Raw genomic sequence first — 18095 nt, 5'->3', positions numbered from 1 at the left:
AATTATTATGATTATATTGTATTTTTATAGCAATAGGGGTATAGGAGTGCATAATAATAACATAGGAGAGGTAGGAGTGCATAATCTTACATTTTTAGCCTGGAGAGCTTCAGAAGCCATCTCTGGTCCAATATAAATAAATCCCTCAATTTACAATATTCATATAACAAAAAAGAATAAACTCTTTGCTAAATGCATCTAATTGTCATGATAGCAGGCTCATGCAATCCCTGTATATAAACAATGGAAGGTAAAGCAGTAGAAGTCACAGTAGAGAAAAGAATATAGTGAGCAGAAGGATGACGCATCATCGTGCTGCTGTTCCTTACTTGTTCAATCCGCAAGGAGGGGAGGATTTTCTTTGCAAAGCCCTGTTAAGTTCCATAGTTGATTTCTGGGGAAATGCAGTTTTTGTCTGGCAGGGGTGTCTATATCAAACAACTGGCAAAATACAATACCTTACATTACTTACTTGGTGCTTCTTTCTAATAAATGTAAGCTGTCAGGATTCAAGGATCACATACAGTTTGTATAGGATAGGTGTCTGCTCTAACTATAGTAATACAGAGAGTATGGTGGGGAATAATTTTTGAAGTGGTAAGAAAAGCAATAATATTACCAATAATGGAATAAGAATTAATAATATTATTAATAAATTATTATAAGGAATGCAGCTCATAATCAACATTTATTATTATTATTTATTTATTTTTACTCCCCAATCTGCACTGGTAGCTAGCTATGAGAGACAACTCACATTTCCATGAATCAGCTTGCTTTTAAATGATGTAACCTGTTGTTGTCTCCCAAATATTCCCCACATTCTTGCAGATTTGGTGTATGGGTGCATTAGTCATAGCAGAGTTTTTAGCTGCCTACAAATAAGGGATATTCATCAGAATAATAGCATTGCTTCTATTTTTTCAGAGAAGTGGCTATACCATGATAGAGAAGTGTTATCAGACCTGACTAAAGCACAGTGACCTATTCTGGTGTTTGTGTTGGAAGTTTTAGTTCAGTGATTGTAAGTAGTGTCCCCTCCCTGCTGACTCACTTATATTGGCTTACTTAGCTGGCTAGGTGACACTATCTTCTATGGATGATGCCAACACCCATAAAGAGAACCTGTACTGACTACAGGAAAAGCAAAATAAAAGAAATGTTGGGCTTTAATTACACCAAACATCCACATTGTTTTGCACAACCCACAAAAACCTGAGTTTCGGAGTAAGAAAGAAAATGCACATTACATTCAATAACCCTCAATAATTCTATTAGACGCCTGGTAGCTCTAAAATGGGGGGCTTCCCATGCCTGCCAGTTAGAGCTCCAATTGCCTTCTAATGGGGGCAACATTGGAATGGTGAGATGAGGCACCTTCTCTGCCTGGTCTTCAAAACGAGCTCCCATGGCTTTCTAATGGGGGCAACATTGGAATGGTGAGATAAGGAGCCTTCTCTGTTTGATTTTCAATTGGAGCACCCGTGGTTTGCTATAGGGGGCAAAATTGGAATGGTAAGATGAGGAGCCTTTTGTGTCTGGTTTTCAATTAGACCTCTAGGGGTTTTCTAATGAGGGCAACACTAGAAGGCATCTCCTTATGTCTGGTCATCAACCACAAGTTTATTTTAGGAAAATGGACACGTCGTCTGGTGAAAATGTATACCTGTCGGAATAGAGAATGAAGTAGACGCTGCATGTTTAGATATATATATATATATAAAGTTCAAGGCACTTTATTGTTTTGGGAAATATTTATTTACATGTATGAAATAGTGTTAGGATAGGATGTCACAGATAAACCAAAGCTGATAGTTTGGTGCCACCACTCTCGCCAGTAATTTATGAAACTACCTTATCAGTAGTCCATTTCACAGACCATTTAACAATCAACAATTCAACAATGAACACATTTACAAGGCTGTCTCATTTCCTTTATGGAGTAAGGAATGTGACTGGATGTTGGTGTGAACTCTTATATTAGGTTGATGGTGTAATCTTCAGATACTCTAAACAGCCGACAAAACAGGAAGAGAACTGAACAGCTTAAAACACTAGGAACACTGAAACCACATCATCAAATCTTGATGACGAAAGTTAAAAATCTTGATAAATATACATGTAATAATTGTGTAAATAATTGGGTTATTAAGCCACAAAGGCTGGATTTAAAATGCCACTTAAGTGATTACTAAACAGGTACATTTTATAACAGATCATACTGTGGCTCAGTAGTGTGTATGGCCCTATGTGTCTGTATGCACTGCCGACATTGCGCCAGAATTATTAAAGCTCTCCAAGGCTGGAGAAGTTACACTTTCATCAGTGAAGCTGGGTGATCCAGCAAACCTGGAATGGATTTGTTCAACGGCATTTGATATTTGTTAGCAAGTGTTTTGAATCCTGGACCAGATCTATTCCAGCTTTGCTGGATAACCCAGCTTCACTGATGAAAGTGTATCTTCTCCAGCCTTGAAGAGCTTTAATGTGGGAGCCAGTCAATGGCATCAATGCCTATGTCATTTAAGAACTGCCTTGATGCCCTGGGCACATGAGGCTGGGTATTGTCCTGCACCAAGAGGTACCACTTCAGCAGCAGAAGGTCTGGCCATGGTTCTTATAATTTCATCCTGGTACATATTGGCATTCAGTGTACCATTACCAAGCACATGGGGGGAAGGGGGTGTCTGTGCAGCCTCCTTCACATCTGTCACAGTGCTCATTGTGAATCTGCTCAATCTGACAATGGGGTACCAAATGCAAACTTGTCAGTTCTGGTGTTTTGTTGGCAAATTCTTATTGAACTGAATGATGCTGAGCTGTGAGAACATGTCTCACTACAGGATCTCGGGTCCACGTGCCACCTGCAGGAAACATGCACACAAATAGTCCAATGAAGGTGGTCATCTTCTATGGCTCAGGCAGAGCTTCTTCTTGGACAAAGACACAGATACATGTTCTGCTGCTAGGTTGTTAACCTTCTATGGTTCTGTTTAACTCTGCTTGTGTAAAGATCCATCTCCTGCTATCTCCTCCATGCTCTTGAGACTGCAATTCTGGACTACTTGTACAACCTGAGTGTAGTGCAGGTACCCCTTCATGCTACTGTGCAGTACCAGTAGTGTCAAGCTTACAATCAAGGTGCAAATCAGTCAGGAAGAACAAGAAGAGATAACTGATCTGTGATAAATACACCCCCCCCCCCCATTGTGGTTTCTGTTGCCCCTAATGCCCACCAATTTTTGCCTTTATTTGCACCAAAGCAGCTGAAACCATCCTACTTTCTTAAACAGATTGATATCTCAGAAATGTATTTGCCTTGTTGATTGTTCCTGTAATTTTATAAGCAGCGTTTTATGTGCATTATACAAAGAAAAACACAATGACACATTTGTTTTGTCCAAAAACTGTATTTGTAAAACTAGTAGGTAATCTATTTCAGCTCTGTCCAAACCAAAAGATGCAAAATACAGTTCAATTTATTTGTACAAATCAATTGAAAAGCAGAGATTCATTTTGTTTCAAGTCCCTCAGAGTCACAGCATATTTCAGTCTCCAGATCAAAATGCAGGAATACTGCAGAGTTCCAAACATACAATTTATAAATATATATTTATATATAAAACTATAACCAGTAGTAACTCAGGTAAGGAAAGGGGGGTGGGGGATGGGTTCAGGGTGAAGGTCAGCGATCTCCCAACACTACTAATATTGCTCACATGGATGATAATTCTGAGTGAACGGTCTGTGATTGTCATTCGAATGGGCTGAGGAATGTCAATGGATAAAATGCAGTAAGGCACTAATCGATAGTCATGGATATAACACTAATGAATGGGTGGCTGGGCTGTCCTATTTGAATGGCGGCTATACATTGCACATGTTGAAGACAAAACAGAAGGCAGTTTTACAGTAAAGCTATCACACTTTGCAAAACACAAAACCGGGCTTTTTAAAAATAAAAATTAAAGTACAAAGTGCAGAGAACGTAGCAACCGGAATCGCTTTATACTAATCTAATTATACTGGTTACTGCACATTTGCCTTAAAAAGTTTAGTTCAAAACTTCAAAACCCAGTAAAAACAGGGTGAGGAAGACCCAGAATTCCCTCGCCAGCCTCAAGCAGTGAGGCCATGCTGGATCTTGTGGTTCCCAATGGTTCTGGATATCATCATGCAAGCAGAAGCACTGAGCAGTAACCCAAAACAATAAAACATACAAGCTGCCTATTGCAGACAAAACAATTTTTTATGTTCAGCGCTGTGTAATATGGTGGCGCTATATAAACCCTGTATAATAACAATGGAAGTGGCATGAAGATTGGGTGTGATGGGTTACCACTTTTTTTTTTTTTAAATAAAGCTTGGTCATGTTGTATCTCATGTCATAGCAGAGATGTCTGAAAGCAAATACAAACTTTCTCTTTTTAGGGTGCTTGTACTACTCAGAAAACTTATTGCCTTTCATACAGGAACAAAAAAAAAAGTACAGCTGGGGCAGCACAGGTAAGAGGCAGTATTGGGGGTTATATAGCCAAACACACAAAGACAGATGTAATGTTCTAATGTAGTATTATTTCTCTCTACATTCAGGTAAAAGTATACACTGCATTTCTATGACACGGTATACCTACAGCTGGTGGCAAGCAAAAGGCGCCAGCAATCAATTATATAGAAGATCTGTAGTGATGAAATACCTAGGAAGATGTAGCTTTATAAAAAAATTAAAAGCCATCAAAGTGTACTCCATATGTGGGGGTGTAAGCTAAGCTCTTGTAAACCTATGACCTAGTCTGTGCTGGCTTTGATCACGCTTCCGGCAAGGTGGGGAGGAAAATGTAGCATGTTCAGCTTTGGTTTGCTTACATTACACAGAGGGCAAAGTGGCTTTGATGCAGGCGAAGCGACATTCTATGCTGAAAGTGAAGCTGAAGCATCCATAGAGGCTGACTGATTGCTTTTAATTGAAGGTGCTTCAAAACACAACTTCTGCACAGAGGAGGTACGGTAATTAAGGAAATTAAAGATGAGCTTTATCAGAAATATATCTGCAGAGAAGGGAAAGATATGTCAGCTCTAGGTGCTGCAAGAAAGCATTTAAGGATAAACCTAGGTCAGAAGCTTAGGGGAGCTTTCTAAACAAAACTCAAGGATTTAATTTTTATTTACCTTTAACTATATGTTTACAAACAAAAGTGACCTCCTCCGAAGTTAAATAAAATATCCGTGTCTGTGAAATGACTGGAACATACTATCATTGCACATTACAGCTCCCACTTTACTTCTCTATCATTGAGCACTGCGATCTCATTCATGGCTACACCAGGGCCGCTTTTCCCTTAGCTCACCACGGAATACAATGCATCTTGTGATGGTCCAAAGAAAGAAGGGCAATGTTCAACCCAGAATATTTTTTATGCTTGGTGGTAAGAAATTGTAGGCGGGTGGCAGCCCCTGTATTGTGACCCAACTCATCAGAAATCACCAAAAAACAGCCAGGGTGGTCACTGAAAAGTGTCAGGTGGTGCGCCCAGCTAAAAAAAATGCTGGGGAGAGCACTGAAAGGGATATAAAACCAAAACCTGTGCAGGGGTAAATGAGAGTTTTTATATCTGGAGCTGCTGGCTTTGAGAGTTAAGTTACTGCATATTTTGAATTTTTCATTTGTAAAATGCAACAACATGGATATTCCATTCAACCGGAGGATAGGTAACTTCTGTCAACAAATCTATTCTTAAAATAATATATTAAACGCTGAAATTCTAATGCAAGGGTCCAAGTAACAGCTGCTTCTACTAACAGAAATACTTGGTTTCTGTGGTCTGCCCAGCCCAAGGCACCCACATCTGCTTCTCTTCACTCCCTCTGTCTAGTGCTAGACATCATCAATTCTGAAATGGTTCCTTTACATTTAATTTAGAAGAACCCTCATACCTAGGTGATTTATTTTGACAGCAGAAAACACATATGTTTCTACTGCATGAAGAACCAAAAAAAGATGAATAATACTTCAATACTTCAAATAATTTTGTTAGTCACATGATCTATTTTACACTTGTTTAAAGTGAATATGGACTTTGTCTATCAGGAATAAATGAACAGGTTGTTTGATACACCCCCATGATGCTTCCTGCCTTGATGTCCTCCACCTCTCAGTTTAATACTCGGAAACACAGTTGCTTGTGGAATGAGCAATCCGTAAGCTAAATCCCGCCATGTTGTGGTAGGGAGGCAATGGGGCAGTCCATCCTGAATCCTCGTGGGATTGTTCTCAGGGCTCCAGTAGACATGGTAGGTTTGGTAGGATGGTTGGGGAGTGCAGGAAAGGCAAGTAGTAGAAGATACATGAAGAAAAGAGTCACTCTGCATAGTAAGTCTGCAATCAATGCAAAACCTTTAAGCAGAGTTTTCAATCAAAACCTACGATAAAAGAATGTAGATGTCCTTGCACATCTAGTTACATTCTCCATTGAGTGGTATGTTGGGAAGGGTTGAGCGTCGAAGCCAGGACCCCGCCGACTGCCGGCTACTATAACCGTTATTACGTCCCTCCCAAAGTGCAATCAGAGTTACCAGGTGCTGGGATTTTTTAGATCATTTTTAGAATCAAACAGCCAAATTGGTCATGTTAGCCACTGAATGTCTGAACTCAATGGTTTCTAGACCTGAATGCAAAGAAGCAACAGTTACCTTCAATTACACATATGAGTTCACTTTTATCAGTTAAAAACATGAAAAAGGTAAACTATTACCTTCACTTCACTAAGCCCAACTCTAGGGAAATAAAGCATGTATGTAAAACACAAACTTAGCTATACCCTCAATGTTTCCAGTAGTAATGCTTTCTGCATTCTATGTTCTCAGTCCTGTAAGTTGAATGACAACCAATCTCATTCAACAAAGAAGACTGAGGAAATTCTCTAAATAAACCTACCACTGCACCCTGCATTCACATACAACAATGCAGAGAGTTATAAGGAAGGGGACCCAGGGCTGGGCTTGATTTGGGCTTTTCATAAAGGCCAAACTAGTGACAGAGAAAAGTCTAGTTCTGTCAGGATAAAGTACACACCTGTATATACACAAGAACTGGCCCTTATAAAAAGTTATTTGTTAATGACCCAAAGTGCCTGCAAATTTTCAAAGTGACTTCATCTTATCTTTGTTGCAGGAAGAAGTAGGCTATGTTTCTGGAAATAGTATCTGATTGGCTAAGCTTCAAACATATAGAAAACACAAAACTTACCAACTACCTACTTATTAAAGCTACACATTTGATTTAGATTTTTTAGTGTTATTAATCTAGATAGTATCTGTCTTATTCTGCATGTTTAGCTGTACAATGATAGACATGGAAAAGTGTATGAACATCTAGGTCAGTGGTTTCTGAAACTGCCGTGTCCCACAAGCCCAGACTTCAAAAGCAATGCTAAGCACTAAACTGTTCACAATGACTTGATCCCATTATATTTCCTAAAATTAAAAATTATGAAAAAAAAGCCTGGGAACACTCTGGGTTGGGTCATTCTGCCTCTACCAGTCAACTGTGTGGAAGAACGCAATGGATGTAGTTACTCCTTTAACTTAGTTATTAAAGCCGAACCCCATACAAACAGCTAAATAACTTCTTTTTTTAAGGATTTATAATTCTGTTCAGGAATTCAATTGAAGAATTTACAGACCTCTACCACACTGCACAATCAAGGTGACTTGCCTTTTCAGGCTCACCTTTACAGCTTTCAGTGTCTCCCTGCCTCCAGCTTGCTTATTGGACTTTGATTTAGTATCATCACGTTGTGTAATATATGCAGGCAGATGACACAAAGTGGCAAAATATGGATGAACCTTGCTGACTGTACAGAGTGGCCGAGGTGTATCTGAAGAGAATTACAAATCTTTTGGCATGTTAAAGTTTATATAAATATATTTTACCGTTTGCATTTGTCTGCTGATTAGTTTCATAAAAATGTATCTGAAAAGCAGAATATTTAATAAAAAAGGAGCATATAAATCAAGCCCAATTACGTCTGACAGAGAGACGAGGGTGCAAATTAGCAGCTCTGTAAGACCCCCAACTTACTCAAACTATGTTTCTGTGTTCGAACACAAGGGAGGAGAGTCGTGGATGAGTTGAAGAGCTGTGGGGTTTTTGCTCCTCATTCAGACCTACTGAGGAGGTGTAGTGGCTGTTCACAGGGACAGAAATTTAGATTTTTGCCCACATTACTGCAAAGCAGATGCACAGTGATCTCCAGTACACAGTGTGTTTTTTGCCAATCCACAGACTTATCAAACAGTGCAAACAGCAGTGATGATACGCAAAATTCAGTAACCCCAAAGCAACCAGTCAGAATTTAGTGTTGTCGGGTCAGTAAAAGATCAGTTCTGATCTGTGTACTTTGGATTACTGAACACGGTTCGCTGCCTTTGTCAGGTAAGCCTGGAAAGATATCCAGAACTATCAAGGGACAGATGCCATGGCCGGCCTATAAAAGAACAGTGCTAGGTGAAGCTCTTATAACTGATAATGTCTCTGGGGACTACAGTAAGCAGATGATCTGTCCCCGGACTAATTGCTGGAAACACACGCCTGTAATCACACAGGAAATGCACTAAAGTCACCTCCAGCCCAACGTATTCCAGTTGTCCCCTGACTAGAGTGAAAGTCTGTTTATTTTTCCAGTGTTAAGTCCCAGGTAACAAATAGGGGCATTTCCTTGTCCTTCTAAGTGCTTTCTGATAATTACATCTGAATACAGCTGATGGTGAGGTCCAAAGCATTGTTCTGAACTCCTCTCCATTCTCCAAGGTTCATTGATATCAAATAAATTACCTGAGCACTCTAAGGCTGGCGAGATGCTTATGGGGTCCCCTTAGTGCCAGAGACAGTAGTATTAGTCACTAGTCTGTCTTCGTGGTTGAAGGGTTCAGAGAGATGAAGACCTTGAGGAAGCTCTGGGAGAAGTGTCGGTCAGTAGTTTTTCTCCAGGGTTTCTGATACAATACTGAACAAGTGGCTATTGTGCCAAAGCCATCTTCATGCTCCCCAGATTTTGTCAGTCTTTGGTGGTCTGTGTCAAAGGATAGGAAGGTCCTTCTGTCTACTGTTCATCTCATGCGATTCTGCCTCATAAGTGGAACAATGCATGATGGAGGCCCTGCCTTGGTCAAGAAAGGATGCTTCAGAAGCTCATTTGCAGAGGCTCGCTGGCTAGGATCTCTCACTAGAAGCCGGTCAAGGAAGCCCTTAAGTAAGGGTGATACCTAAAGAACACACAAACAGTACATTTTCCATAAGTTACAAAAATATTACCAGAGGAAACACATGTGTTTATGTAGAGTAAGGGGTCTGTGGGATCACATAATTGCAGCAGCTTTTATTCCTTTATATACGCCACCTTCTCAAAAGCTATGGCTTTACCCTAGAAGCCAAAACCTGCCTACAGGTCAACAGTAATATATAGGGAACAGAAAACAAGTCCAACCATACAAGCAATCTTTGCTTATTGGTAAAGCCAAACATTTTGCTATTAGTGCATTCTGAGGCTGTGTACAAGGACCGTTAGGTGGAAAACATTTCATAACTGACCCCCTCCCCCTTAGTTTGTTCCTAATTACAGTTGCAAATTTTTTTTAGATTTTACATCTGTGCATGTATATAAGATTGCAGTAGGAACATCAAACAGCAAGAGAAGACCATGATTTGTTCAACAAAATACATGTACAGCTAGGAATTTCACTAAGAAGAGATTCTGACACTCAAGAGTCTTAAGCTCACCAACTGTTCTATGTTTTTGTACATACTTTCTGACAATGCACTGAATGTATACAAAAAATACTAATAGACTTGGGAAATACATAATTTTTGCAACACATATCCATGCATCCAAGTTTACAAAACAAAATAAATTAGCTCTATCTATGTATGCTCAGGAACGTATACAAATGAGATGCTTTGTGTGCAAACAAGTAAAATCATCCTGATGACACCTTGTCGGACCAGTTTGATCTCTGAAATGGCAGCTGACTAAAGGATTACGATGTTTGAAATGATACAACATGGAACAGCTTGTGTAACCATATCCAGAGTTTTAAAAAGCATGTAATAGAATACTGCTGAGCTGTTTTGTGTCCTCTTCACTGTCCATGACTAACATGTACAGCATTTCAACATGTGTGCATGGGGGCCACTCCCATCCTCCAGAACCCACTGCCCAGGCCTGTTATGTCAGTTCACATCATCCACATATTCTTCATATCAGATCAATTTGTCAGCTTCTCATATACAAGAGGTATATGTACTGTAGATAATATTAATAATAATAAGTTCATACTGTTCTTGTCGGAACCCTATCTAAACCATACTGACAATGCGTCGCTATCAGGCAGAGGTGATATAATATAATAAATAATAAGGTGATATAATAAAATATAAAATATAAGCAGACATTCTTAAAAGATAGCTGTGCTTTCACAGTAAAGTTTGGCCCTCACCTGTGCTTAAGAAATGTAAATGGCACTCCCTATCTGGGATGTGCCATTAGGCAGATATAATTACACAGCCCAATGGTCCCCAGATCCTGTCCTACGTAAACAATACTGTGCATTGGCCAGCTTGAAAGTAGATACAGCTGCCACAGAGAACAATACACGCAGCAGCACACTATTAAAGTGTTTACATGGAGGATGTGAGCTGGGGACACACTAAATCATTGTAACTACTGTATATCAACCTATTTGCACATCTTAGATAGAGACTGCCATTTTTATTTCCCAACAAGGGTGGTGTGTCTAAAGAAAACTGTACTTTACTGTACATATGCAGTTATTCTTTCTACCCAGCCCCAGGGGGTTTATTGATAAAGTTAGACAAATGTATACATTTTATTTTAAAAGCAAAACTAATTTAATTTTTTAAACAATTCAAACCAAAAATTCTTCAAACATCTTTCTGGGATTGTGTCATTAAGAGATGAAATCAACAAAAACAATTTCTAAGGTGTGTTTACCCAACAGAGGCTCTGCAAGATATAAAGAGCATGGTATAAGCCTTACAGAGAAAAAACGAAAGAAAGATCGTCTTTCAATGAATTGAGTGTTTTATTAAACATCAACTGACACTTTTACCCAAAAAGCAGCCTCACCTTTTGTACATTCTTCAGTTTAGGTGGTAAGTTGTCCCTGATCATCTTCATTGCTTTTAGTGGAGGTTCATTGAAATAGGGAGGTTCTCCGTCTACCATTTCTATCACCATGATACCCAGAGACCAGATATCCACCTGTGAAAAAAAAGTGATAACCATCACAACCAGACATAAGGCTTTTTCAAAATGCAATCCAAAACAACAACACTGAGAGCTCAGCCTCACCTCTGGCCCATAAGGTAACCATGAGATGAGTTCAGGGGCCATCCAATAGGGCGTTCCCACCAAGGATTTTCGACGTGGAACCTCCTTGTTGACCTGGGCGCAGAAACCAAAATCGGAGAGTTTCACCTGCAAACAGTAAAATAATAGTGAGGCACAAATAAAAAAGAAAATGTTAAAAAGTTTGAGGCTGGATTAATATCAGCCGAATTTTTTTTTTTTTTTTTAAATATTTCATTGTATTATGTAATCTTTTATCCAGCATGCATTTCTCTATGATCAATTCACAGTTCTTTCCAATTACTAGGTGTAACTGGTATTTCTAGATAAAATAGTTAAAACACCAGCCAGTTTTTTACTGGGATCCTTCTTTACATCGGAACATTATTTTATTCCAGATTTATTCCAGCCATAAGCTAAACACTTAAAAAAAAGCCACCAGCAATCCCCCCCCCCCCCCCCAACCTTCCCATCATACACAGAGAACAGCTTACCCGTCCATCATGTGTCAGCAGAATAGAATCACTTTTAATGTCCCGGTGGATTACTCCTTGGGCATGGAGCACAGACAAAGCCTTCAATACCGCCACACAAACAGTGGCTATCTGCTCCTCATTCATCCTGAAAACAGAAAGAATTTATCAATACTTGGAGGAAGGGAAGAACCTTGACCTCAGTGTTGCCATCAGCAATCACATTCTCATTTCCTTCACTTCACCTCTACTGAAGGTTAGAAAGAGAGATTGTCATTAAATGCAACAGAGCCAGTTGTTTGGAACTTTGTCAGTGGCTTCCAAAGAAATGTCTATCAAAAGTGTAAAATAATTGTCACGTCATATTGGGCCTGGAAAGATATCTGACCCGCCTGAGTGTCTTGCCACAATATTGCACCAAAAGGTGTCAGCGTTTTTCACAGGAGTTTTCTGTTTTCATATTCCTTTTTTAAAAAGTTTAGAAAGTTCGCTCTCTCTTATAATAACAAATTATATACCCACTGGTCAATTAGTGGGCATTCTATCTTTGAATTCATAGTCGTGGGTTCAAACCACTATCCCATGGAATATGTATGTGCACCTTGTGTCTGTGCAGGTCTGCTATCATATTCCAATAATGTACATGTAAGTAACCTGAGCATATTGTATAATTTTCAAATGCATCAACTAGTCCATATTGCACTGCATCCAGAGGCCACAATAGCAGGGTTGGCGTGGACAACAAACGCACCAACCCAAGATAGAATAGAAGCCAGCACATCTGTATTGTAAGAAGTTGAATCATACACTGTTCTATTTTGTATACCTACATTTAGGACATTTGGAATAATGCAGTGTTCTCACCAGCCCCTTTAAGCTGGGTGCACCCCCCGGCACTTTTCAGCAACAACCCGGCTATTTTTAGGTGGTAACTGATGAGTTGGGTCACAATACAGGAGATGCCACACACCTACAATTTCTAACCCCATAAACAGTTATGGGTTAATCACAGTAATGTAAAAATGGCTTCTTTATAGCCTGCAAGGTTGTGCATCTTGTATAAATGTATCTTTGCTGTATATAAAATGAAAATCAATCCCAACATAAAGTACAAATTTAATTATTTGTGCATAGAAAACACTACTGCAATACATGATGTTATGTTACTTTGATGGTTGCCTTACCTGGTGTGTGTGACAATGTCAGTCAGGGCCCCTCCTTCCAGAAACTCCATTACCACCCAAAGCTCATCGCCTACCAAGTAGCTGTTGTACATCTCCACCACATTTTCATGCTGATAATCTCGCATTATCACCACCTGCAGAAAAAAGGGAATTGTTAATTGTGGTTTACAGCATTTACCAGCACGGCAGCAGACAGTCATTATATATTTGCCAACAAATGATGTTGTGTTGGGTAAACAAAAGGTCACAATAAACATAAAATGAACTGAAAATATTAGACATACATATAAGTGTTCCTCTATAATAATTTTACAAATTAAATGAAAATATTTAGCAAACATATGAATTATCTGTACACACTTGACACATTTACTAAAGTGATCCTTACCTGGCCTAAAATGTACAATGGTGCTTAAAGTATACCCAAAGTCAAAATTTTTTTGTTTGGATGAAGTAGAAACGGCTAGGAGCTCCTGTCAGACACAACACAGTAACCTGTTCTAACGTAAAGGAAAATGCCTTCTTAGATAGACTTTCAGTGAGGACAGCTTACTTCTCCTATTCCCTTAACAACTCAAAATTAGAGGCAAAACACCATGTGATTTGTCTAAAGACTGTGCCTTGCATAAACACAGAAAGCAATAAAAACATGATAATTTATAACCCTTCCCAAAACCCTTTTTACCTTGTGGTACCTGCAGGTACCTGAGTTAGTCTCCAAATAACTCTCAGTGTCCTTGTACAGGTCCTTGGATGCCAAGTCTGGACTTAAATAAACAAAGTCCAACCCTATTATTTAACTGTCACATGTCAAAATCACAGTGGTCAATAGAGACCCTGGCTTTTGACAGGGAAATCATGAAGCAGGGGATGAAATGGCCTCAAGTTGGAGAGAGGTTGAGGCTTAATGTACAGCCTTAGGTTAGGGTCCAAGATGCTCTAAAGATAGACAGGGATTCATTTGAATACAAACACAGTAACACAAAACTAGGCTAAAAAAATTGACTGGCGTCTGCTGCACCAGTGGTGCAAATTGGTAATATTTCTTATGCAGTTCTACATTGAAACACCATGTGTCACTGTTGTCAAAGGAAGCAAAACATTAAAATATTTCTATCATGAATCCCAGTGTCATCATTACAATAAATCTACCACTTTTATTTCTTACAGTGTCTCTGAAAAAAGTTTTCTTGCATAGCTTACTGCGCCAAAAGATCAGGAAGTCTACACTGCAATGCAATACGTAATTACTGCCCAAAAGAGAAGTTAAAACTTTCCAAAGTTTAAGGTCTATAACATGAATGAAGCTATCTTGCCTCTTTGCCAGGGGTCCTCGAGTTAGCACTAAAAGTTAAATTCAAAATTACGATACAGTCCTCCCCCTCAGTTCCAGAAACAGCTTAAATCGTAACCCTGCTGGTGTATGATCTATACAATAATGAGGTTATGTAGACCCAAAGATTTACCTCATTGAAAAGAAGTTCTCTTCTTTGCTGCTTGCGCAGATCCATCTTCTTGACAGCAACAAGTTTTCCAGAACTCTTTATAGTGGCAATACAAACGATTCCAGTGGAGCCCTCCCCGATTTTAATGAAGTTATCCAAATAGGTCCTGGGATCTCCAGGATCCACCACCATTTGTAGTGCTGCTCTGAACTGCTCGTGTGACACTCGCTGAGGTTCCCTTTGTGGGGATCGTGGCTGAGGAGGTTGCTGCGTCTGCTGTGGTGGGCGAGAAAGCTGGGGGTCAGAGCTGTGCTGGGAGAGGATGGCCTGAGATGGTTTCTCTGGAGGCTTAGGCTTGGCTTGACCGGGCTGTGGCCGAGACGACCCTCTGTTTGCAGGGTTTTTGGGGTCAAGTGGTACAGTGGATCGGGAATCTTGAATCTGCAGAAGAGAAAAAGAAAAAAATCAAACTTAACATATTAACTTAAAAAAAATGTAATACGCTTGTACTTTGTGCTGTTAGGTATTTGCTGGCAGTCAATAAATATCTTCTGTCTGTCTAGAGCCCGTGAACTCTGGCAGACACTCAAGTCTTTGTATGCCCAACAGCCAGGAACAATGCAACTAATTAAGGTGCAAACACTAAATTTGGATTGGTTGCATACAAAAAAGATGCAGTTATGTTACAAAAGACCATAAATATATTCACAATACAGGTAGTTCCCGAGTTAAGGACATTCGATATATGGACAACTCATAGATATGAAAGGGCAGGACCGAGGATTGATGAGGCAGTTTGAAGAAATATTTTGCTAAACACAGCTGAGGTTCTGGGTAAATTTAAGCTGCATACACACTTCCAATTATTATTGTTGGAAATGAACGGTGAACAACTGATCGGCCGAAAATCGTTCACAGAAAAGGTGACCAACGACTGACCAACAACGTCGACGAACGAGAACATGAACGACCACCACGGCGGATCTGATTGGCCAACGATCGTTCGCTACCTATCGTGTGTACAGTTGTTCAGTGATCTTGCATGTTTCTGCAATACACTTTCTCCTTTACATGTCACTCCCTGCATCATTCAAACGATTGTATTTAGCGTGTGTACACTATTGGTGGATTATATTTGAAAGATTGTATAGTTACAGCTTGTACAGAATTGTGCACAATAGGTTAGTTCAAATATAATCGTACATATTCGTTGATCGGTTGTAATCGTTCATTTTCTAACGATAATTTTGGAAGGGTGTACCTAGCTTTAGTGGGTGAGCTGTTTCTCCAGCCTCTTGTAACTCATTAATGACCAAGACAAACTCTGCAGTTGTTTCTTTTTGCATATCAAAGCACAGCTTGCTCCAGAAATTAATGAATGTCTAGGCTCCATAATTTTTTTTTTTTGCCTTGTTTGTGATTAACTCACAGTGAGGGATACAGTAACTGACACTTCACTGCGTAAAAATATGTTGAGACAAACATCTGTCCTAATTGCATTTGTTAAAATAATGTACCTGTTCCGAATTACATACAAATTCTATTAAACAACCCCACAAGTCCCTATCTTGTATGCAACCCGGGGACTACCTGTATTGGTTCACCAAGCTGATCTAAAAATGTAATTACATTCCTCAGAAACACACACTTGATGGATGGATGGATGTATATATATACAGCAAAAGATAACATATGGTGCTCATATATATTTATATTGGTTTTAATCCCCACCCTAAACCATCACTGATTATTGGCACTCACAACTGAGGATCAAAAGCTTTCACAGATATAAGAATCTGGCATAACTTCTCATTAAAATGGAGAATACATGGTTCAAGAGTTTAAAGCTGGGCCTTATTTTAGGTATTATGTTAAATTAGGGTTAGGATCAGAGATGATCACCCTCATTATTATGAACAATTGTTTCAGGTGAAACAAATGTGTGCTGTACAGATCTGTTCTATTAGGTGGGCCTGCTGTATAATCTACTAGTAATCATTTAGTAATTTGGAAGAGTGGAATGCTGCAGAATGTTGGGGCTGTCCACAGCTGCACTAACAAAAGTTTTTCCCGAAGGTAGTCAGAAAAGATCACTTTAGTTAACAAAAATTAAGCATCTGAAAGCAGCTTAGGATTTGCTGATAATGCCGGTTATGTTTTAGGGTTGAAGGATCATGCTGAAGAGATACATTGGCAGAGGTTTAGGCTATGATCACCTTGATCATGAGGTCGTGGTAAGCTTATGACATCCTCATGCCAGGGAACTGATGCCTCTGGGGAGACGTTACACGTTAGCTTCTCCTACGGCAGTGAGCAGTACCAGTAGCACTCAATGCAGCCAAATGTGCAGAGGCTGAAGAACCAGCACTATGGTGCAAATGACTAAGCGACCAACACTAAACTACAATGGTGCCAATGTGATAAGGGACATTCAATGTCTCTAGTAATAAATGTGTAGGGAAAAAAAACATAAGAAAATAGGGCTATGATGACCTATGAAGATAAAAGATTTACAAAAAAAAAAAATCTCCTTTCTTCTCTGAACCTTTGAAGGCACAGAGAACATGGAAACCAAAAAGAATTGTGCACAGCAGCTTATCTTTCGTTTCCAGAAGTATAAAAATAATAGCAGACTGTGTGCTGCTCATTAACAAGCAGAGCATGACAACTAGTGCTTGGTGTGGTCACGCTGACCCTGAAGTGTGGATTTTTTTTTTTGTGGCTAAAACAGCTCTATCAACAAGAGATGCATTTAGGATCCAAAACAGAGGCATGTGCTCCCCATATGTACCTTCATAATGACTTGAATTTAGGCAAAGTTCGCTGACTGCAAGTGCAAGCTGATCGCTTTTCAAAATGCAAAATGGTTGTCTGTCATGCTGGTCAAATGGCTTCCATACTTTCAAAGCCACTGATGTTAAACTGGAGCACTGATCTGGCTCAACTGAGTGGTGTTTATTCTATGTCAGTAATTCTGAAAGTAAACAAAGCTTGAAGCAGCAAGGAAAAAACTTACTCAGAAGAAGGTAGGCAATGGCAGGAACCATATTGGTTTTTGCTCTTTAAAGCTAAAGTTCCACTTTTAAAAATTTTAGATCAGTCAAGTCATTAGGGCAGAAAGGGACAAGCAATGTCCCTTCTACAATACCTGGCAGGAAACCCAGTAATCTGTGCTTGCTGGGACTGAACCTGCACACCTATGCGGGAGTTGCACTATCCCAGCCCAACCAAGATGACTGAAAATCACATCTAGGTTTATTTCCTAATGCAGACCTAGATCTGCATTATCATTTGGTCTTCCTTGCCTCTACTTGCTGAACCCAATAGGGGCTATTATGGTCCCATCAATACTTACTGGGTTGAAGGGCTGGGTGCTGTCCATGTATAAGTCACAGCCAGGGCAGGATCTGTGTGACACTAAAGGCAATACCTGGCAAGCAGTTAATCAGAGCCTCTATCCTACACAGATAAGAACTCTGGATTTGGCTTAGATACAAAGTCATTGGTAAAGAAACACACAGTCTGTTTATGGAGTGAGCTTCGTCCTGTCACCAAGTGTTTTATTTAGGATCTTTGTGCCAACTTGCATAGAAGCTGCCAAGTGGGTTGGGAGAAGTCAGACTATAT

General features: G+C 39.6%; 1 protein-coding gene across 3 annotated transcripts in view; it reads right to left on the bottom strand.

Moving 5' to 3' along the window:
- Nucleotides 1-3390: 3390 nt before the first annotated feature.
- PAK4 (p21 (RAC1) activated kinase 4) overlaps nucleotides 3391-18095 on the bottom strand; it is a 48099-nt gene continuing 33394 nt past the window's right edge. For all 3 annotated transcript variants that reach the window (XM_072429741.1, XM_072429742.1, XM_072429740.1), the window contains 6 exons: nucleotides 14490-14909; nucleotides 13024-13157; nucleotides 11861-11987; nucleotides 11370-11495; nucleotides 11145-11279; nucleotides 3391-9264 (listed from right to left, as the gene is read on the bottom strand). In XM_072429741.1, coding sequence (XP_072285842.1) covers nucleotides 9109-9264; nucleotides 11145-11279; nucleotides 11370-11495; nucleotides 11861-11987; nucleotides 13024-13157; nucleotides 14490-14909 — 1098 coding nt within the window. In that variant the 3' untranslated portion in view covers nucleotides 3391-9108. The remainder of the gene's footprint in view (nucleotides 9265-11144; nucleotides 11280-11369; nucleotides 11496-11860; nucleotides 11988-13023; nucleotides 13158-14489; nucleotides 14910-18095) is intronic.

Source organism: Pyxicephalus adspersus, chromosome Z (genome assembly GCF_032062135.1).
Source record: "Pyxicephalus adspersus chromosome Z, UCB_Pads_2.0, whole genome shotgun sequence".
Lineage (NCBI taxonomy): Eukaryota > Metazoa > Chordata > Amphibia > Anura > Pyxicephalidae > Pyxicephalus > Pyxicephalus adspersus.
Note: the sequence above shows the minus strand (reverse complement) of the source record. Positions and strands in the feature narration are given on the sequence as shown.